Genomic DNA, 22674 nt, shown 5'->3' on the forward strand with positions numbered 1-22674 from the left:
TGGTACAGATAGTATATGTATTCTAGTTCTCATTAAAAAATGCTGTTCAAGAGGTGCACAATTAAACAAGTAAGGCAGAGTCCCCTGAAGAAGCTCTTAATTTACTGTAATGAATTTTGCAAATCCTCCTTCCTTGGTCATGCTACTGAGAATTTCCATTTTCAGATATACATTTTCCACAAGAAATCTGCTTGTGAAGTTGTAAGAAGACTGATCTACATGCAAACTGAAATTTTTCAAAGAAAATTATGCACAATCTAATGTCAGGGAATGTGTGTGTTAAGTATCCTCATCTGAAAATAATTTAATTTACACATTTCTGCTTCTTGGGTTTTCATCTAGAGACACAGAAATGTTAACACAGATCTTCTGACCACTACAGTCTTTCTATTAATTTTGTGGGTCTCATTTGTAAAAGATAATCCTCTCTGCAGCTGCTACTTTAAAGAAAAAAAGAACTGCTACAGGTAGGAGAAATACAGAAGAATCAAAAAACCTTTTTTTTTTAAGCAAAAAGGCAGAGCAGTGAAAATATAACAAAGGAAACAAAGCTAGTTAGATTTTATTTTCGAAAACTCCAACCTAAATGAACGTTTAATAAACACCCAGAAAACAGTGCTCACTGTATTAGCAGACGCACAAGTCATTTAACCAAACGTGTTACAGTGAAATATTAACAGAATTATTTACATGCATATTTACAACATGTTCTTTACAGTAGCTACTTTGGGATTTTTTTTTTTATTTTTTTTATTTTTTTTTCTCTGGTAAGGGGTTCTACTTAGTCTAACCAGAAACAGATAACAAGAAACAGTACAACTGAGTTTGGCAACAACAGCAACAATGGAATATTATAGACTAACATGATTATATTAAGTCAAAAAAGAGCAGTCAGCTTCAGAATGTTAACATTTATGAAATACATGAACGTACTCAAACTACAAAATTAAGACAACTTATAGAAAATAATTAGAAGAATGGAGAAAATTACAAGTGTTGCCAGAAGGTTAGACATGTTAGATACATTCAAAAATATATCGAGCACTGCACATAGTCTTGAGAAGTGGTGGTTAAACCATACCTATATTCATGTAGTCTTGAAGAACACAGCAAATTATTTAAAGGATAGTTTTTGCTTGTAAAAGTTAGAAATAAGCTTATCTGAACCACAGATCTTGAAAGCACCTGACTTATAAAATACAGCTTAGTTTTTCACAATATCCCCATATTTCATGTTAATGTGTCCAGACCTCACACAAAAGGGCTTGGGTAGAGGAAAGTGGGAAGAAACAAAGCAAGAATCTTAAAAAAAAAAAAGTGTGTATATATATATATGGATATATATATATATAGGTATCCCCACAAAACAACCCACAAAACACAAAATCTTCACAAACTACTTCTCATGATTCCATGATTGAGATCTACAGAGATAATCTGTATTTGGATCATACTCTCCTTAGCAATAAAAAAAGAAAAGCAACAAAACAAACAAAAACAACAAAAAAAAGGATAGCTTGTATATGATAAAAGGGATGGGAGAGTTCTACTGCATATTGGAACAAGCAAGCAATTAAAAGATCAAATTGTTCTTCTCCTTTCTCCCACAAGGGAAATTTCGTGGAACAGTTCCGCTTTAGTTAAAATTTAACTTCCATTATGATATTTTTAAGATGAATTTTTATTGCAGCCAAAACATTGTCCGTATACCTGTACATAAAATAAACTATGATATATACACAACATTTTAAGATACAGGGCATATGATTACAATTTTTGGCAGATTCTGTTTAACAAAAGGGAAACTGTATCTTTAGTTCTTGGAGAAACTCAACTTCCTTATTTTGGTACAAATGTTTCAATTTATGCATCCCCTTACACTCTAACCATACCTAAACTGCTTTAATAAACGTATTTGATATTTATGTGTAACTTCTCACTGTTTTCTCCCATGTTCTGACTCTAGACAGAATTTTTCATACGCTTCTTCAATTTCTGGATCCATCTCATCATCAATGTCATCAAAACATCTACAAAAAAAAACAAAACAAAACACAATACCAAAGGTAAGTTTAAGTATACACTTTCAGCAGTGGTATATTGGTGAAATATTTATATAGATATCAAGAATAAAACATACCCTTATAAATAGTTGTTAACTGTAACATTAATTAAAATAAACATATGAAGGCACTCTTAATTCATCTCTCTTTTGCACTGATATTATAGTACCTTTTATTAAATCATATCCTGCCACTTTTTTTTTTTCCTCCTCCAGGAAAGACCTGTTATATTTAGGCCAGAGAAAGACTGGATTCCATTAATAATAATCAGTATTGCAGAGAGTGAAGACTACCACAGAGTTTCAAAACAGCACTGAAAAGTGATGGGGATCACTTAACAGCTCTCTTTCTCCCCACAGCTACCAGGACAACTATGGAACATAGTCTCCTGGAAGACGTGTGAAGGCACATGTGAGCTGAGGAGGTGATCTGAGACAGCCAGCACAGCTTCAGCAAGGGCAGATCATGCCTGATCAATGTGGTGGCTTTCTATGATGTAATGATGGCATCAGCAGGCAAAAAAAGGGCAACTGACTTTGCCTCCCTAGACTTCTGCAAGGCATTTGACATGGTCCCACAAGATACCCTTATCTCAAAATTGGAAAGATAGGAAGGATAGGTTATCCAGTGGAAAACAAATTGGTGGGATGGTCGTAGCCAGAAGGTTGTGGTCAATGGCTCTATGTCCAGCTGGAGGCTAGTAATGAGTGGTCTCCCTCAGGAATCTGCCTTGGGACTGGTGCTCTTCAGCATCTTGATCAGTAACACACACAGTGGGATTCTGTGCAAGTTTGCAGATGACACCACCTGAGCAGTGTGACTGATATGACAAAAGGATGAGCTGTCACTCAAAAGGACCTTGACAAGCTTGAGAAGTGGACCCAGAGGGTTCAACATGGCCAAGTGCAAAGTGTTGCAGTTGGGTCAGGGCAATCCCAGACATTTACAGCCTGGAAGAACGAACTGAGAGTAGCCCTGCAGAGAAAGACTTGGGGGTTCTAGTGGATAGAAAGAGGGATACAAGCCAGCATTGTGTGCTTGCAGCTGGAAGGCCAACTGTTAAGGCTGCGTTAAGGAGCATGAGTGAGCCCCTGGGTAATTTGCAGATAACACCAAGTTGGAAGGAAGTGTTCATGTGCCTGCAAGTACGAAGACCCTACAGAAGGATCTGGATAGGCTGGACTGATGAGCTGAGGCCAGTTGTGTGAGGTTCAACAAGATCAAGTGCCAGGTTCTGCACTTTGGTCAAAACAACGCCATGCATTACAAAAAGCTCAGAGAATAGTGGCTGGAAGACTGCAGAGGAAAAGGTCCTGAGGGAATTAATCAGCAGTGTGCCCAGGTGGCCAATGGTATCCTGGCTTATATAAGAAATAATGTAGTCAGCAGGAGTAAGGAGGTGATCATTCCTCTGTACTCAGCACCAGTGGGGCTACACCTCGAGTACTGCATTCAGTTTTGGGCTCCTAACTACAAGGAAGATATAAAGGCCTGGGAATGTGTCCAAAGAAAGGAATCAACACTGTAAAGGGTCTGGAACACAAGTCTTCTGAGGAGCAGCTGAAGGAAATGGGATTGTTTAGTCTGGAGTAAAGGTGGTTGTAGCAGGGTTGGGGTCAGCCTCTCCTTCCAAGTAACTAGTAACAGGAAGGGAGGTAATGGCCTTAAGTTGCACCAGGGGAAGTTGAGATTGGATATTTGGAAGAGTTTCTTCTCTGAAAGAGTGGTCAAGCATTGGAACAGGATTCCCAGGAAGCTTCCTCAGCCTTCCACTGTCCCTGCAGGTTTTCAAAAGCAGGGTAGCTGCCGCCACTGAGGGACATGGTTTAATGGGCATGATGGTGAGGGGACGATGATTGGACTAGATAGATGACCTTAGTGGTCTTTTTCAACCTTAATGGTTCTATGAAAATGATCCTATGAAAAAGAGAGGGATGTCATTATCCCCTTCAAATTTGCCCTTGTGAGGCCCCACCCGCTGTACTGTGCTGAGGGCTGGGGCCCTCAGAACAAGAAGGATGTGGAGCTGTTGGACCACATCCAGAGGCAGCCACAAAGATGATTAGATGGTTGGAGCACCTCTCCTATGAAAAAGTTGAGGGAGGTGGACTTGTTCAGCTTGCAGGAGAGGCAGCTCCAGGGAGAACACATTACTCAAAAGGGAGCATATAAAAAGGAGGAAGACCAACTTTTTACATGCTGTGATAGTGGCAGAACAAGAGGAAATGGTTTTAAACTAAAATGATAGAGATTTACATAAGACAGTATGAGAAAATTATTTGCTCTGAGGGTGGTAAGGCACTGGAACAGGCTGCCCAGACAAGTTTTGGATGCTCCACCCCTGGAGGAGTTTAAGGTCAGGTTGGTTGGGACCCTGGGCAGCTGGAGGTAGTGGATGGCAACCCTGCCTATGGCAGAGGAGTTGCAACTAGTTCATCTTTAAGGTCCCTTCCAATCTAAGCCATTCTGTGTATGATAGGGTGGGTATGTGATTCTTAAAAAGTCAGCAACTAATGACTCTCAGCAAGTGTGCAGTTGTTTGAGGCTATCATCTTCTGTGCACGAGTTCCAAACAAGGCAGTCACATATCTTATCTGTACTGGGTCCAGAAATGTTAGGTTTCATACAAAATCATGGTGATTGTCAGGGAAATATACAAAAAAGAATTTTTTTCTTGAGCACTGTGCCTTAAATAATCAGTTCTCTTCCTCTTGTAGCAGTGTAGATGCACAGAGCGCTTTTCCTGGATGAAAGCCACAAGAAATAGCTGACAGAAGATCAATACTATACATTTGTTTAAGCTTTTCTTAAGCTTTCAGCAAAGATGGTTCTGAAGCCAGTTCTCATAAAGGGCTGAGCCAGTCCTCCACATGCCATTCTTCAGACATGCTTTTTTTTTTTTTTTTTAAAGTGCTATCTGTCTCCATTTTGCATTTAATTTGGTCTTACAAGCACATCAGTTCAAATAGGTATTTTTATTTCAATATTAGCCTGTTAATTCCTGATGGCATCTCTAATTTATGTTCATCCCATAATTCCTGCAAGTACCCTCAGCTAGCTTCAATCCAAGTCTTCTAATTTACTAAGAAAAATATTGATCCAGGCTCTTATCAAACATGAAGCCAACATGAAAATACTTTTTAGATTCAAATCTCTTTCAACAAGATGATTACAAAGCTCAAGAGTAATTTATTTTAGACCCTATTTTTTTTCTAGTGGTTTCCAATTAGGTTCTTATAAACCAATGTCAGAAAATCAGACTATATTCTCATCTACTGCTTCCCCCTTTGCTATGAGGTTGCTTTTTGTGTTTTACAAAAATACTTAACAGCCATGTGACAGGGGAATACTATTTATGCTTAGGAGAAAAACTTAGCAACCTTCCTTGTGAAAGGCTGAATATTGTCATAATCTCTAGCTATGACATATACTCAAATCAGGCTGCCTCACAATGCTTGTAGCTCAGGTGCTTCACTTTTTTTTAATGCTGAAAAAAACACTGCAAGCAAAGTTTGCACCTGTTCAGAAATAACTGAAACTTTCTTACAATATTCAGAAGGATAAATATTTGTTTTGAACTTGTGTGATTACAAACCAACATAACCGTAACAAGTATTTAACTTCTATTGTAGGGTTGAGCAATAATTATTACTTAATTTTTGTCAAGATGACATTCTTAAGTTTGCAGTAAGAACAACTAGTATCTACAAAGTTAAGAAAAAGTATAAGAAAGTTAAAGTAATAAAGTTAAGACAAAGTTTATGAAAGTTATTCTAGAAGTAAACATACAAATCTCCAGCTCCTGATAAATCTGTTCCATTTTCTTCATAATCTGGAAACCAATCCTCTCTTTCAAGCAGCTCTTGATATTCCTCTTGGTAATCTGGCACAGTAAAAAACCAGATGGAGATATATATATCAAGTGAGATTAGTCTGCTAAATTAGCAATTATCTACACAGTTTGAAAGTAGCTTATTTAATGAAACTATCTACACAGCTTGAAGGTAGCTTATTTAATGAAACCATAAATGGAATGAAACAGTAGGGAAAAAAAAAATCTAGTACAGCATTTTTTCAGGACATCAACCAAACGCCAAGAATAATATCCATCATCCCACAGAACTGTAAAGGTAGATACCTTCATCTCAAATGACACCATACTATGCTGTATCCCGATGTTAGAAAATGCTAGGCAGTAAGGGACATAATTTAGTGAACTGATGATCTAGAAGGTCTTTTCCATTCCAGTAATGATTCCATGATTCTAACAGTGTATAAAAGAAGACTAAGTTTTCTGGCCTTGAAAAGAGATTGCTGAGGAATACTGTGAACTAAAATACATATCCTTAATTTCAAATATCTTCATTTTTTAAACCCTAAGTAAGGGATGTTTTGTACAATTCAAAGCTAGAAATTCATACATAATTTTGTCTTTTAAATTGCAAGAGTTTCAGATATTTTAAAAGAACTTCATATATACTTAGATAAGACTACAATTAATTACAACTTATTAAAGAAGGTATACATTAAACAAGATGTACCTGGATCTGCTGCAGTGAAAGGAATGCCATCAGAAGTATAAAACGTTGGCTCATTCTAAGGATAAAGTTATAGAGAAAATCACTTACATTCAAAGAAGCAGTTGTTTGAAGTTTTTGCTATACAGATGTCTATGAATCAAACTAAGGAACTGAAGTACATTCTTACCATAAAATAGTTAGGGTCATTTTCAGGAGTAGCTTCTGTATGTGAAGAAGTTCCAAGAACTCTACCCCAGTTACTTGATCGCAGTTCTACTAGTTTCAGAAGCATATGCTTCACATCTCTGGTAATACCAAACAGGAACACCATAGAAGTTAGAATGTTCTTTTGCTAAGCAAGGAAATGGGCATCTGTTATCCTATGAATACTAGATGGATACCTCAGATGCCTCGCAGAATAAGCTCCAAAAATGACCGAAAATTTGTTCCAACATACAGGTAATTTTGAGTCTTCTCCACCCCTCCCCCCCGCCCCCATCTAAATGCTGTGTGTCAAATTATGAGATACTCACTCTCTCCACTACCTCTGTGTTGATATAGGGAATCTGTATTAAATAGAACCTGCTATAGTTTTTCCTCAAGATAACGAATGTACAGCACAACTAGAGTAACACATCTTTTTCTTGTAAAAGGATAATATAGTGGGAAGAACAGGGGGTAGGGTGGGTGAATGATATTCAAACATCTAGTTTATGCTTTAGGGGGCTTTAGCCCCCTACTTCAAACTGAAATTCTGTACTCAATGAGGCCAAAGTAAGGTCTCCAATATATTAAATATCACCTCTCCTTATTTTCCTAAAATAAGAGAAGTTGCTTTCTTCTTTGAAGAAAGTTCACAGACAAGAGTTCTTACTGAGAAAGAGAGAAAAGAAAGTATCTTCAGTTGCTTCCCCTACTTTCTGCAGCCTGTAGTAAGACCTTGCCAAAACGGTATGTCCAAGAAGGAAAACAAACAAACAAACAAAAACACCCCAATAAAATTGTATTCCATTTTGTACCTACAATTATAATGATTTAAATACCATATTTAAGGCTTAAATTCTGGTTTAAAAGTATGAGCAAGGAGATATCATCACCATTATACTCGCTTTTAAAGTCTAAAGCACCTAAAAGAGATTTCAAGACATAAATGTCATTAATCACATCTATTAAGATAGAGAATAAAAACAAACAATCAAAAAACCCCAACATACCAGATAGTACAGATAGTTACTAGATAGTAACAAAGTTACCCAAAAGGACCTCAATTTTAGTGAACTAAAGTTTTTTAGTGAAAGCATGTTTTGGACATGTTCATTACTCTTGAGGATTTTTAAGCTTTTATGTTTAGTAAAACAAAACAAAACAAGGAACAAATTTATCTTTTCACCTGCTACAGTTTGCATCCAGTACAACATTTTCAATTCTCTGAATTACTTCAGTCATATCATCCTTTCCTTTTTCTTTCCAAGCATCTTCTAAAACTGAGCCTGTCAACTAAAAGACAAGGGATGAGTACATTTTTTTAAAAAGCAAATTACAGAAAACTTTAAGAGGCTGTCAACATAATAGGTACTGCTACATTCAGACAATAAAGTAGGATTTGATATATGACAGATAAAACATTTTGCTGAAAAAAAACCAAACAAAAAAAACGCCAAGAAAATGAAAATGAAAGTGATAGATCTTAACTTCCCAGTATCTTTCCAAAGAGAAAGCATGACCCAAATCCTACAATTTATTCAACTTGGTTATTGTTTTCTCCCACAACAAAAGTGGCAAAAGACGTGAAGGGACTGCTTACTCCTTTGCTTCAATTCTATTGCTCGTGTATGTGGCCTTGCATTTTAATACTTTTGAACTAGTATATAATTTGTTTTTTATTTGCTCAAGTTCATGATGATATTAATGAAAAAAAGTACACCTCATGTTACTGAGGATGTAGGGCATAAAAGCCTATACACATTTTCTCTCATTTTGTGTAACTGACAATGTAAGGCATAAAAGCCCATACACATTTCCTCTACTGCAGTTTTGTTTCCCTCATCACTCTGAAAGCTGAGATACATCTATTATCTCAGAAATAAAATGCTTTAAGCATACAGTTCCTTATCTATCAAGGATTTTAAAAGTAATATTCATGCATTTATCTAAAACCGCTCCCTTTTCTCTTCCCAACCTTCAAGCACTTAAAAAAGAAGCAAAAATTCTCATCTTTCTGATGATAAACACTTCCATAAAACATCCTACCTTCACTCTATACATTACAGAAGCTCAATCCACTGACTATGCAATGCTCATTTCTCTTTTGAGGCATTCAGCTAAAGCATTCACAGGGCATGGAATAACATCACAGCGAGGATACCCAAAAATGACAATTGCTCAACTCCACTAATGTTTATGCTGATTAGGAAACTAACCCCTCTCCTTTTACCCAACCAATTCTGAACTTCTATGTACCCGTGATTATAAACCTCTCTACATCACACCACTGGTCTGTAAAAGGAATTGTGGTATGATACCTCTGCTAGCCTAGATCTCAAATCTGTGACCAGGGAATACATCTGGCCTCTGGCATGAAGAAACAGGTTTTCACCTGACTTTTCTATCACTTTCCCTGATTTTTTTCTCCTATCTTCTCCCCTCTCTCCACTCCAGCCCCCAGCTTGGATTCAGCATCAGGAACCATGGATGACCAGATCTCATTCTCTTCACTTCCCATTATATGCACTGATGTACTCTGTTCTTACTTACCCAGACGAATTAAAGTCAAGGTATCCTAATATTTGTATTTCAACTACAGTAAGACATACTTACAATTACATAAACAAATAGTGCTGATGAATTTTGTCCTCATTTACAAAACATTTTTTTTTTCATTTAAAACTACTCTCACCTTCAGCAGCTTCACTGCACATATCAAATTACTGTCCACAGGATTAGAGAAAAGCGCATTTAGTAATTCTCGAAGGCCTTCTTGAAGAATTTCTGCTCGTGTTACCTGTCCCTTTGTTCCCTTAATCTGCAAGACATTAATAAAATACTTAGAAGACTTAAGTTTCAGAAATTAGTTTTATTTTTTCTCTTAAATGCCGTGTGATTAACATGGTTAATTACTTGGTAATTAGCATAGTTTAACTCTTCAGCTGGAAGAACTCACCAACTACCACAATTATTTTATAACACAGACTGAATAATATTCTCTCAAACCTAACCTAAGCATAATAATGCATTTCTAGCTTTCTCTATTTTCTTGTTCCTAAATTGATGAGAAAAAAATGCAAGATGCCTGGCAAACAGTATGCATCATCCCTAACTCTTGGAATCTCAGGTTCTTCCTTATACTGTATCACGCTTCTCTACAGCTGTAATAACTTACTTCTATAAGGCACTCTTCATGTATTTTAAAATTATAGAAAACTGTTTAAAAACAAGAGGGGTAACTCCACAAAAGTGGGCAGCTCCCTCTCCCGCCATACTTCCTGTAAAGCTTCCTTTTTACTTCGAGAAAGCGAAAAGTACACTTCAAAGCCCACTTATGTACAAAAATGGAAGAGTTTGAGAATTGTTTTCTTGTGATACAAAAGCATTTTTACAGCACCTCATTAGATCATTTATTTGAAATACTCCAGTAAAAAAAATTCTCAAGCATATTATGGAAGTTGATGACTTTGCTGAACTCACAGATGTAAGAGTCAAGAAAGGTTCTCACATACAAAAAATATGTATGTATGCACTACAGATACAAAAAAAAAAAAGATCTAAAAAAAAGATTAGGTGCTTCATGCATAAGCCAAGGATTCAAACCTTGAGAAGAAATCCTACTCAAGGTCTCCATTTCTAATTGCTCATTTTGAAATCTCCCACCCACCCCTTCTTCAAGTATTTAATAGCTCCAGCCAGTGGCTAAATCTGCTTTTGATAGGTTTTAACATCTGATGGTTTTGCAAGAGAAAGGAAAATATCAAAGAATTTCATTCCAAATTTTCTGGCAGAAAAGTAGGTATGCCCAGACAAGTTTTAGAAAGGTAGTTTATGGTTGGTTCTTTTAATGAACTCTTACCCTTTTTTTTTTTTAAAGTGTCTTTATACACTTTTTTCTTTTAATGATCCAGTCCATTTTGCCTGTTTCTTTGACACACAGTTAAAACGTTCTAAAGTTTTTGACTTACTCATTTCCATATAAAAAAGCAACAAAAGCCAACACAAACAATACCTCAAATGATACCTCTCATTTCAGTATTTGCTTAAACACAACAAAAATTAATGAAGAACCACCTGAAAAATAACTTTCTTCCTACCTCTAGGTTAAGGTAAAGTTCACCCAGGAACAATACAAAGGCATGAAATTGTTTTCGAGTAACTTCATCTCCTTTTGCAGCTTCATCTCTGTTTTCAAACTCTGCTCGACACCTGAAAACATTAAACAAAATCATATCATTATTGTCTGTAAGCATCCCAACACTTACAATATGCTACTGAGTTAGTGCAGTTCTAAGAATTTATGAACTGTGTTAAAACTGTTCCATGTTGAATTGGGAAGCATGATTTTTGAAGGAAATGAGAGGACTTCACAAAGGCAAAGTGTTTTTTTGTCCTCAGTAAATAAATATGATGACATGATTGTGGCTTCAAGCACTGAGATGTTGAAGACAAAAATACACCTAACGCAACATGAATGCAAGTTTAACACAGGCATGTTAATGTTAACAGAAATACAGAAAGTACTGAGATGCTTCTTCCCATTTTAGAGTAGTGCTCACATCGCCACGTATGCCTTTACACTTACTTGATAAATTCTTTATGCCACAGTTTTAAATGACAGCTATGCATAATTTAGTTACATTTGGCGGTGTAAACTGAATAGATTTAACAGCATTTATAACTTAAGGTAATGACACAATATTTTGGTTTTCAACAAGTTTATCAAGGATGGCGCTAGTTTACACAGCAGTTTAAAACCGGTTCAGAATAAAAGGAAAACAAGACAACCTCCACTACGCATCGAGATTAAGAAATTGACTGGGAAATGTTTGAGAAAACTGAACAATTTAAGGAGTTGAGATATCATATTTAGATAGAAATTTGAGCTGAGGAGGAGAATATGTATTCATATAGTTAGCCTTTTTATCCTCTCCCCATCCCAATTTCATCCACAGCAGATGCAAAAGCATAAGCAACCTCAAACTTGCATTTTTAGGGCGCTAATTTTATCACTGGGTTGGTTTCAAAACCAGTAATCACTATTAGCAGGGATTTCCTTCATTATACTGTTCATTTAACAAATGTAATCAAGAAGACAAGATAAAAATGCTGATTTTAGTGTCACTAGGAAGGTTATCTCCTTTGTAACAAGGACAATAAGAAAGTATCTTCAGCTTTTCCATAAGGTACTGCTCCCGATTTCAATAAATTCATTTTGATGATCTTTTAAGCTTACCGTGCTTTTGCTTGTAAATATCCATGTACTAAGCAAAACTTTTAAATTAAGCCTGGTGCTTAGAAAGCCAAAAGTCTTTAAAGAAAAAAGGATTATTTTTAAACACTCCTGAAGTAAGATGTATTAATCCCTCAAATGTCATACACTAAGATTTTAAAGGAGACACGTTGATTTAAAAGATGTTGCATCATGTAATCTATGAAGTCATTAAACTGTAATCCCCTAAATTTCTGAAAATTGCGGATCATTCTGCATTTTATACATCTATTAATGTATGTAAAGTGACTTAGCTGATCAATGAACAAGCTTTACACAGCAAAAGCAACTTAGATGATCAATGAAAAATCTTTACACAGCAAGTGCAGACAGTTAGGTAATTCAAGAAAAAAAAAAAACATGTCCCAGTAAGAGTCCAATGACAAGGACAGGACAAAGGAGATCTTACTTATGTAAATTTTTAGGATACTTTTGAAGTTGACTAGCTTTCAAATTTACTCTATAATTTGGTACTGAGTTCAGAAGAGACTACAGAATCTAAACTGAGTCTTGTTTTTGTATTAAAAGAATAAAGGGTGTATATATTCAATACTCAGTATGTACCTCTGCCTTAATAGCTCTCAATTTTAAATCTTTCTATTTTAAATACATACTTCTTTGGATGCTAATCTAAGAGCTACATACAAAAGAAGAAGACACATAACCCAGACACAGGAAGTAATAGGTTTAAAAGGACACACAACTACTCACCTTTTAAGTAACAACTGTCGGAAATTCCCGCTTTGTGGACTAATGGTTAGATTGTGAGATAAATAGTTACATAACCTTGCTCCCATGTAGGAAAAGTTTGGGACAGATGTGGCCTTTCAAAATAAAAGTGAAAAAATAAATTATTTATACAGGTAACAATTAGGTTATGAGGAAATACCTTTAAAATAATTTTAGAAAATGCTGTTTAACAACAGTTGATTGGACCACTGAAAAGTAGAGGATTAATTATTATTATTTGGCACGCTAATTTTCAACACTTTGTTACGCGCATTTCAGAACACAAACATTCACTATATGTGATTCTGTGGCTTTTTGCCATGAGCATTCAACTCTACTTCTCCGTTGGAACCTATACCAAAGAGTGTCTAAAACTTACTTACAAACTGTTTATTAAAAAAAAAAAAATCTATAGAGGACATTAAGACTTCTTCAAGGACATGCACTTTCTCAAAGAGCAAGGAATGATTAAACCAAAAAATTCCACACTGATGCAATTTCAGAGCTATCTGTTCCAGAATCTACATCTGGCAGTAGAGTATGCCTGGGGAAAGAGTACAACATGACAAGGAATGATATATATGTAAATGGATTAGAAAGAACAGAGGGAAGTAGGCGATTAATCTTTATAGATTGCCTGAGATACTGGACCTTCAAAAGAAGGGAGAACTGCACAAGATTTGTTTCTTTTTTCCTCCTCCCTTCATTTTAGCTTTTTTCTTGCACAGATCTACTATCTACAAATCTGCTCAACTGGATTTAATTAGTATCACTGAAGCAGATACTTATAAGCACACTTTGACAGTGTAATGAAAGTTTTGTGATAAGCCAGGACTAGAAGACACAAATACATGAGCAGAAGTTCAAGACAGAAAAGTAATAAATGCACAGTTAACTGAAATTCAAATGCTATAATCTCCTGTCATTCAAAAAAAACCCAACAACAAAAAACAAAACAAAAAACAAAACCCAATCCTAAAATTTAAAATTCTAGTATCAAAACATAAAACAAAAAAAACCATTGAGATGAATTTCACTTCCTGCATAAACTTATGTTTCAGATTGTTGATGCTCAGCAATTTTCAGTTAACGAAGCAACAGCGAACCATAATACCAGGCCTGTTTTAAACCAGGATATGAGGTGACAAAATTAAAGATTTGCATTAAATGTGAGTCAGTTTATTTAATGTACACAAATGTTTGTTATTTGGATGAATAATTGTTTTTTTTTTCTTTCAGTAAAATTATACTGAATACTTTTGTTGTTTATTCACTGTTCTCCAGGTATCCAAATAAAGGATGAGAAAATGATACTGCCAAACACAGCACACATTTGGCAGTTGTATAATAAGAAACTGTATGATAATAAGAAACTCAAGACTCTGAGTCCTGTATGAGAACCAACCAGTCATGCAGCTTCTATACATTCCAGAGTATTTCACTGTAAAAATTCTGCAAGTATCTGCACTTAGATGAGGAAAATAAGAGTCGCTCACATTCTTCAAGTGTTTGAAAGCAATCAACTCGGCAAAGCAGGAGACACCCAGTGTAATAAATAGCAAGCCTAAGTGTGACTACAGTCTCTGTAGAAAGCCCAAATGACAGGAACAACAGTTCATTTGCTTGGATTCAACTGATTCAACTGTTCTCTCCAATGGCTTCCCCAATTAGCACAGAGTTCAGTTTAAGGTCTCCGTCCTCATTTCCATGACCATCAATGGGACTAGACCTAGTTACCATCAGACCAACAGTGAAGAACAAAGCCTGTGAGAATAAGTATATTTCCTGAAGGGTGATATACATAGTAGGTGTGTAGTTAGTTGTTTAAAAGTTCAAGGAATTAAAAGTATCTAAGCATTACGATGAATATTAAGGGGGAATGGTTTTAAACTGAGACAGAGGAGGTTTAGGTTAGATATTAGGAAGAAGCTTTTCACCCAGAGGGTGGTGACACACTGGAACAGGTTGCCCAAGGAGGCTGTGGATGCCCCATCCCTGGAGGCATTCAAGGCCAGGCTGGATGTGGCTCTGGGCAGCCTGGTCTGGTGGTTGGCGACCCTGCACATAGCAGGGGGGTTGAAACTCGATGATCATTGTGGTCCTTTTCAACCCAGGCCATTCTATGATTCTATGAATATATTCTGTAGGAAAGAATCAAAACATATTACTCAGACATGGTTTAAGAGTTACTTTGATACCTGCTATGTAAAACAGCAACTCAAAGATAACTCCTTTAATTAGGTGCTGCAACTGCAATTTAGCATGTAACCTGGAAGATTAGGATACACCATAAAGGCAACCAAGAAACTGGGAAAACTAGTCAATGAGTCAAACATTCTACACTCAAGCTATTGTTACAGTGTATCAAGCAAAATCTTCCTTTGCATGTTCCAGACTAAAGAGACAGATTGAAAACCATTAAAATTCTACACAGATACAATTACATAACAAATAACACTTTTACGCATATCTTAGACACTAGGTAACAAAAGGCATCCAATCCATGACATAAAATGGAATACACACACTACCTGCTGATAGATGAGATCAACAAGCTCTTGCAAAGCTTCATCTGTAATGACCCAGCCATTCAGTGTTTCTGCAAACTGCTCTATTTCAGTTTCAAAACAACCTGGTTGCTCAGTGAGATGGTTTAGGAAGCCTTGTACATATTCTGCCAAAGTCAGATAGCCACCATATCCATCTTCGAAGGAAGAATCCTATAGCAATGAAAAAGCACAATATTTAAAAAGAATCTAGAGTTGCTACACTTGCCAGCTCCACAAGTAACCATACTGCTCTTAGTTACCAGTAACTCTCGATGCTCGGCATGCGTGATAACAATTCTTACTACCTGGTTCACATTTATTTTTATAGAGCATAAACCTCAGTACTCCAGAAAGCTTCAGTAGTGCTATGAGAAGAGCTAAGTAACATGCTTTTACAGAGACTAGGGTCTCTCAGACAAGCATGCCAAGAGACTTAAAAAGAAATAAAGAATAACACAAAACGAAGAACAACCAAATTACACAGTTTGCTAAAATGGATGTAAGATCAACAAGCTAACAAGTGAGTATACCTTCTAAGAATAGAACTACCTAACTGAGACTCAAAACCCTTTCTTCATGTGCGCACATACTGTGCTGCAGATAAATGAACTGTAGAAGGAGAAGTAACTGGAAATTGGAAACAAAATATTTTGCACTTACAGAGAGTGCGACTGTGCTCCAAAATAAGCGAGAGAGGGAGAAAATACAGAAATATAATAAATACAGTATAGTATTCCTATGTATAAACTTAGGCCAGGAAAACTGATTTTCTAAAGATAGTGAAGCTGCATTTTTTGGAAATAGATCAAAGGCAAATAGTTCTGTTTCATGTCTTCTTAAGTGGTATTGCATTAATTTGCAGTTACCGAGGTTAAAAAGCAGACAGTAAACATACCTGCTCCCTAAAGAAAGAAGGAGCTAGCACAATAATACTTAACCAATGTTTATGTTCTCAGTGATGAAACAGAAGACTGCTAATCCTGTTCATTCAAAAAATGAATGTCTGTAATACTGTTACGGGGTGATTACAATGCAAGTATATGAGAGGAATAGCATAGGAAGAATGTATTTTGTGATGTAACTTACTAGTAGTAACATATGTTTTAAAAACTAAACAGATTTAGTTCAGTAACTTCTAAACGTAATTCACTTACGTTTCTTACTGGCAGACTTCAAGGCTTAACATTAACACATAAAACATAAAACATTTAATACAGCACCACATACTACATCAACTAAATGAAAATAAAACAAATTCCTCTTGGTTATTTCTAAATAGTTGCTGGCAAACAGAAGGCTGTACGTTTACAGATTCATTACAAATTTATGATTCAAAGCCATGAAAGTCAAACAGAAACTTTCCATTAATTTTAATGATTTCTCGGTCTAATTCCTTCCCTTTATGTTATTATTCACAATGAAATAGGATGTGCAACTAATCCAAAAATCAGCAGTTTGCCTCTCTTCTACTAGGAGTCAGTTCATAAGCTTAAAGAACTAACAATGAACAGGCTAGGCAGATAGCAAATAACCCTCTGATTTACATCAATTTAAAAATCAGAAAGTCTATAGGAAAGATCCATGAGCCAAACCTACTCTCAGGTTGTTTCAGCTAGTGTGCCAAATGCCACTTTCCCATACCTAAGAAGTATTCACAACATTTCCATTCAGACACTCACAATTTATCATCAGTTTGATTTCTCTTCAGACTTTTCAGGAATAAGCCTTTTCTCCTTCAGATTATATACATATATCAAGTTTACAACAAAGTTAGTGAAAAATTAAGTATAAGGAATGTTGCATGTACAAGATCACATATTTGAGTTGTATGTATGAGGTTAAGGAGCACAGAAGCACCACCTAACCGGAGATTAACAGAATGACTGGATTTTATGTAGACACAGAGCTATTACCGTAACTTACTGAAACACAATAAATCAACTGATTGTTCTTCAGAAAATAAATGCTTAATAGCAAAAGCACTGTGCACTTTATAGAAGGAATGTGAACTTTCAGGTCTAAAAACTCCTTGGGAACATTACAAACATGATTTCTAATTTGAATTGTGTTAATTCTAAGTAAAAGAAATCAAAGTTTCTCAAAACTTTGTTTTGATTCCAATTTTAAAACTCATGAGTAAAACCTGCATAGAAACAAGGTACTCTAAACTTACATTTTATTGTAGATTAACCCAGTTTATGAAGTTAATTCAGTACGAAAGATCACTATTCCACGGATGTTACACACTGATTAGGGTCCTTGCAACGTGTCAAACATACTCAAATAAATGGTCTAGGTTCTGATAGGATTTTGAAGTTATTTTTATTAAAAGCTGAATCACTTATAATATATTTTTACAACATAGCAATGAGGAGCTCCCACATGCTTGCATGCTTTTGCAGAATAGCTGAAAAGCAACATTGCTGGCCTCAGGAGTTTGCAATTATACACATACAAATGCACGACAATCTAAACGGCATTTTCGGATCTTGAAACTGAAATGTAGTATTCACAGAAAACGTTCAATGTACTGGGGCAAAGTAATATTTTTTTCCCACATCTTAGCCGTTCACTGAAGCGTGTTTTTGTTGGCTTTTTGCTAACAGTTGCACAGTGGCCATAAATTGTACTATCCAGGACAGGCACTTTATTCAGTAAGCTGGCAAAGCAGGTAACATTGAGCAGCATTGAGCAGCATGATTTTGCTGATAAGAAAAAACAGAATTTAAAACACCTAACACCATGTTTAGGATTCAACTCAAGTTTTTTTCCTATTAGTTATTCAAAATCTAGTCTCAGTGTAGTTGCTTAATACCATATCACTGTTTTTATATATTTTTAAAGTTTAAGTTAAGCCTTCATCTCCCACATTGCTTCAAAAACTTGGGAAATCTGCATAAAAGCACAACTAAGGTTTTACTTAAAAAGCACTGTAGACATAAATGCAACACAGGCAGACTCCAAAAAGAGCTTATTTGGAAGTTTCTGGAGTCAATGTCTGGTGTAATCAACAAGGAATGTGGTTATCTGCTGCAAACTTCAGAAAACACTGCACACTAACTCATGTACGCCATAATACCCACCCACTATCACTTTACCTTGACTCTGGAGGTTATCATCTGAATTTCTGGAATTTCTTAGGCAAATGTAGCCTTGAAGATTTCAAGAAAGCATAAAAGAAAATTGCTATAAGCTAAGAGAAGATTAACACTTACTGCCAAGTTCTGATTGAAGTTTGGGTTGTATCCTGATGGATAAAACTCAGGTGCTTTAACTGACAACTTTGACATTGCCACAGGAGTCACAGCCACCTGAGGTTTTGACATTTCTGGTCCAGAAGAAGGAATTGAAACTCGTGATCCAGATGGGATTCTTGTCTGTTGCAGGTGCTCTGAAAAGGTTTTGTTAACAGCTTCGCTTAGACGTAACTTATGTGACAATTCTCACATAACACACAACCTTCTTGACATTAAATATACTTTTACTCAGAGTATATACTTTCAAGCATACTTAATCTTATTTAGATATTTTTTCTGCTTTTTTCAAACATAGGTAAAGTTTTCAATTTTGGAAACTCAGATGCCTTTCCACATTACAGAAAGCAAACAGTCTCACTTCATGTGAGAGTGGCAAAAAAAAGAAAAGAAAATAAAAAGAGGGACAACCCCCCACCCTCACAAACACATTTTCTGAGCACTAACATGAGAAACCAGTAAATCTACTTCTGGTATGCCTGCTTTCCTTGTGGATTATTCATAGATTTTAAATGCAAAAGAAAGATTTCAAAGGTCAACAAATAGCGGACAAATAGCAGACTGATTTTTAACATAATCCTCAAAGCTACTATGTCCTTCTTGCATATAATTTGAAAAAAAAAAAAAAACAACAAAAGCATCAAAATCATATTTTTTAAACCATATTTTTGCCCATTTCCAAATACGCAAATCAAGAGCAGCTCCCAAGCTTATTGAAAAGGGAATCTGATACCTCCGCCTTAGAAGTTAACCGATCAGCAACGCCTTGGGTTTATGTTTTCTCAAACCTTTATGCCGGAGTTAAGACTTCTTCAACGCAAGGAAGGATGAGACCATCTGCGGTCGGATTAGCAGACGGATAACACGCACGCACAGATGTGCGCGCACAAAAAGGGGGGCGGGGGGGCGTTGCGCTAAGGCTGCGCTGCAGCATTACGCCCTTCCCCTGGTAGAGGCCCACAGCGCAGAAACGCGACAGGCGCCGAGAAGCGCAGAGACCAGGCCCCCTCCCGGCCCAGCCCCGTGCGGCGCTGACCCGGACCCGCCAGGAGCACGGGCCGTGGAACGCAGGCCCTCATCTCAGGCCGCGCCGTCCTCCCGGCCGGGCCGGGGCGCGGCGCGAGGGAAGCCCGGTCTCGGAGGGACGGGAAAGAGGGGCGAGCGCGGCCCGCCGCGGGGCTGTCTCCCCGGCACCTGCGGCGCCGAGATCCGCGGCGGAGGCCCGTCGCGCGGCGCGGCGGCCCGGTACCTGAGCTTCCAGTGCCCAGCGGCGCCGTCCTCGGAGGCCGCAGGGGCTCCTGCTGGGGGAGGAGGCCGCTCGTTTTGTTCTGCTGCTGTTCGACCGCGCCGGAGCCGTGCGATCCGCCGCCTCCGGGGCAGGCCCCGCCGCCGCTCTCCGACGCACCGGAGAGAACGCTGCCTCCGCGGCCCCGACCTCGACCGGCACCGGGAGCTCGGTCGAAATTCTCGGCCATACTCGGGCCGGGAGGCTCAAGCGCTTCGAACGGGGCGGAGGATGCGAGCTGGAGCGGCGCGGCGCCAGGTCCCGCCTAGCCGCGGCCCGAGCCCTCCACTTTCAGTTTCACCCCGCCCGCAGCGCCCCCTGCCGGCCGCCGGCACGCCGCACGTCGCCATAGCGACCCCGGCGCCGCCGCGGCGCCGCCCCGCAGCAGGTGGCGGAGCGCCGGGAGTAGCGCCGCCTGGCGGCGGGCCGCCTCGCCCGGCACTGCGCTCTGGCGTGGGGCGAGCACCCGGCCCAGCGCGGGGCTGACCGCTGTGGGCCAACAAGCGCGGCCGGCGCGGGGCGCTCCAGCCGCGCTTCTCTCAAAAACCTTGAGGAGGTACAAACAGCACTTGCAGAATCTTGTTATTGATTCTACAGGAGCACAGCGTGAGGCAGTACGATAGCAAACCACACCTGCAGGTGCCTCATTTGAAGCGTCCCACCACCACGCACACAGATTGCTGTTTTCCTCGAAAAAGGGCGTGTGGGGAAAAGCTGCAGGCTGAACTACAAGGTAAAATTTAGGTAGTGCAGTTAGGCCTCCAGCGTGACAATAAAACCGTGTTGGTGAATGGTAACTTGTTTTCGTGTATAATTCATACATCACAAGTGGCAACAAACAAGTTTAGTTTCACAGCCTTCAATGCCAGCAAGAACTCACTCTAGAAGACAGGCTATGTAATGCATTTTTGCTTATATAATCTCACTAACTGCAAATGACTCAATTCATACACCCCTCTGCAACTTAATTCACCTATTTTTGTTCAGAGTCCTGCTCTGTTTGCTCTGTGAGTTTTGCAGCCAGGGAGAGAACTGTGCACTGGGCCATCCAGCACATGCCGCTGCTGACAGCCCAGCAGTGTTTGTAGTTCGGAACAGCCTGACCCTGACCTTCCCACCTGGTGTTTCCAAAGCCCAATCCAAAGGTTCGCGTGTTGGTTCCAACTCAGGCGATGATTCATGAAGAAGAAAAATATGTGAGCCTGTCTGAAAACCTGGAAGAAATCAAAATAGTACTGTTCTGTATTTAAAGCAGTTACTGTGAGATCTTAGAAGGTATGTGCTTGTTTATTGTTACCCCTTACTATGATGAATGTAGGTTGTAGAAAGTAAAACAGCTAAGATATATTATTTCCCCGAGGTATGCGTTGGACTGATTTTTGGTGAGACAAACTTGGCCGGATAATAAAGGTGACACATTTATAACTAATTGGGCACATGGGAAAACTCATCCTATGCAACTATTGCCTAAAGTGAAGTCTGATAAAGAAATCAATCTAAACTGTGCAACTGAAAGCAGAACCAGTGTTGGAAGTTTTGATGAGTTTTCAAAGCATTAGTCTTCACGTTTATAAACAACTGACAAAAACAGCTGTGAGCAGTATTGCCAAACCCTTATAGAATCTAGCCTACTAAAAGAACTAAATTAAAAATATTCACTGCTTTTGTTTTCTTCAGTCCTGGTTTTAAAGTCTGTGTGACCTCTGGTCACAGCTGTGGACTCTATCTTATTAAGAAAAGCATAAATTAATGTGAAAAGAGCAGTTGAGACTCTCAATCTTTGGCTGCAGAACGCAGAGGCTTTAAGGAACATAATAGTGCAGGCACCATCACTGTTCAATGCACCAATCTTTCAGTAAAGCAAATTGCATGAATTAAGATACGTATTGGTGAGGAATTAAGCACCTCGGGTTATCATTTCTATGTCAGACAACTTTTCACTCTTTGGTCACAAAGCTGAGTTCTTTTCACTTAGCAGACATTCACTTTACTGTTAGGAGCTTCTGACAGCTGCTTACACTGCAGAGCAAAATGTGATCCCAGATCTATCTTTTCTTTACAGACGCACGACTGAAATCCGCGTCAGGGTGAGTGGGAACACAATTTTTCCTTCCCAATGCAGAAACCTTAAATAATATTAATAAAACCCCAAATTCTAATTCCTAAATGCTACCTGCAATCGTCAACCTCTTTAAACAATGCCTGCAGTTCTGCCTGGAACGTTCTGGATGGTGCTGCAAGACACCTCCCAGGCGGGCCCAGCACCCCCAGCAGCGCTCTGGCAGTGAGGCTGCCGCCGCTCCCGCTGCCGTGCCGGGGCGTCACCGGGCAGCCTCACAGAGTCCCGCAGGCCTGCACGGACCCGCAGCTCCGGTGCCAACACGCCACTGACTGCGGCTCCGTCACTGCTCAGACCACAAGCACCCCTACTGGTTTCTCGTGGTTTTTTTTTTTTTTTTTTCCTCCCAACTAATGACGTTAGTTCTAATTCGGGAGAAGATGGGCCGATCGCTCTTATGTTTGAAAGAAGGACTGGCTTCAATAACTGGCATGACAGCGATCTCCAGGACGCCCAGGAGGTACCTTGACTCAGCAGAGCCCAAGACACAGATGGCGCAGCAGCACGTGAGATGAACTCTAAATGGATTTTTTCTCAGAAATGTGTTTAAAAACAGCCGGCCCGACGGCCGCGCCAACCGCCGCCCCAACGGCCGCCGCAGCGCCACCCCCGCCTCCCTCACGCGGGTGCGCGCTTCTCGGCGCCGGGCGGGGCGGGGCGCGGCGCGCGCCCTGAACAC

General features: G+C 38.7%; 1 protein-coding gene and 1 long non-coding RNA gene across 5 annotated transcripts; one reads left to right on the forward strand and one right to left on the reverse strand.

Moving 5' to 3' along the window:
- Positions 1-534: 534 nt before the first annotated feature.
- On the reverse strand, positions 535-22623 carry PAIP1 (poly(A) binding protein interacting protein 1). 4 transcript variants are annotated; one of them, XM_040655524.2, is made up of 12 exons: positions 22460-22623; positions 20995-21090; positions 18553-18728; positions 15320-15508; positions 12771-12883; positions 10885-10996; positions 9480-9605; positions 7974-8080; positions 6771-6888; positions 6605-6659; positions 5853-5946; positions 547-2030 (listed from the first exon to the last, which is right to left on the reverse strand). In XM_040655524.2, the coding sequence occupies exons 3-12, from the start codon at positions 18661-18663 to the stop codon at positions 1937-1939; spliced, it is 1119 nt and encodes a 372-aa protein (XP_040511458.1). In that variant the 5' UTR covers positions 18664-18728; positions 20995-21090; positions 22460-22623; the 3' UTR covers positions 547-1936. The 4 variants fall into 4 exon arrangements, with proteins under 4 accessions (NP_001268674.1, XP_040511458.1, XP_040511459.1 ...); XM_040655525.2 differs by having other exon boundaries at positions 22050-22507; NM_001281745.2 differs by lacking the exons at positions 20995-21090; positions 22460-22623 and adding an exon at positions 19325-19443 and having other exon boundaries at positions 535-2030.
- LOC121108621 lies at positions 1951-6895 on the forward strand. Its single transcript, XR_005843287.2, has 2 exons — positions 1951-2066; positions 2423-6895. It is a non-coding gene; the product is annotated as an uncharacterized LOC121108621 (long non-coding RNA).
- Positions 22624-22674: the final 51 nt, after the last annotated feature.

The sequence above is a fragment of the Gallus gallus genome, chromosome Z (genome assembly GCF_016699485.2).
Source record: "Gallus gallus isolate bGalGal1 chromosome Z, bGalGal1.mat.broiler.GRCg7b, whole genome shotgun sequence".
NCBI lineage: Eukaryota > Metazoa > Chordata > Aves > Galliformes > Phasianidae > Gallus > Gallus gallus.

Coding starts and splice junctions, on each gene's coding strand:
- PAIP1 (NM_001281743.2), bottom strand. CDS start 20,066: ATGGCCGAGAATTTCGACCGAGCTCCCGGTGCCGGTCGAGGTCGGGGC. Junction 10,997..12,770: donor CGACAGTTGTTACTTAAAAG/GTGAGTAGTTGT, acceptor TAATGTTTTCAG/GTGTCGAGCAGAGTTTGAAA. Junction 6,889..7,973: donor CTGGATGCAAACTGTAGCAG/GTGAAAAGATAA, acceptor TGGTATTACCAG/AGATGTGAAGCATATGCTTC.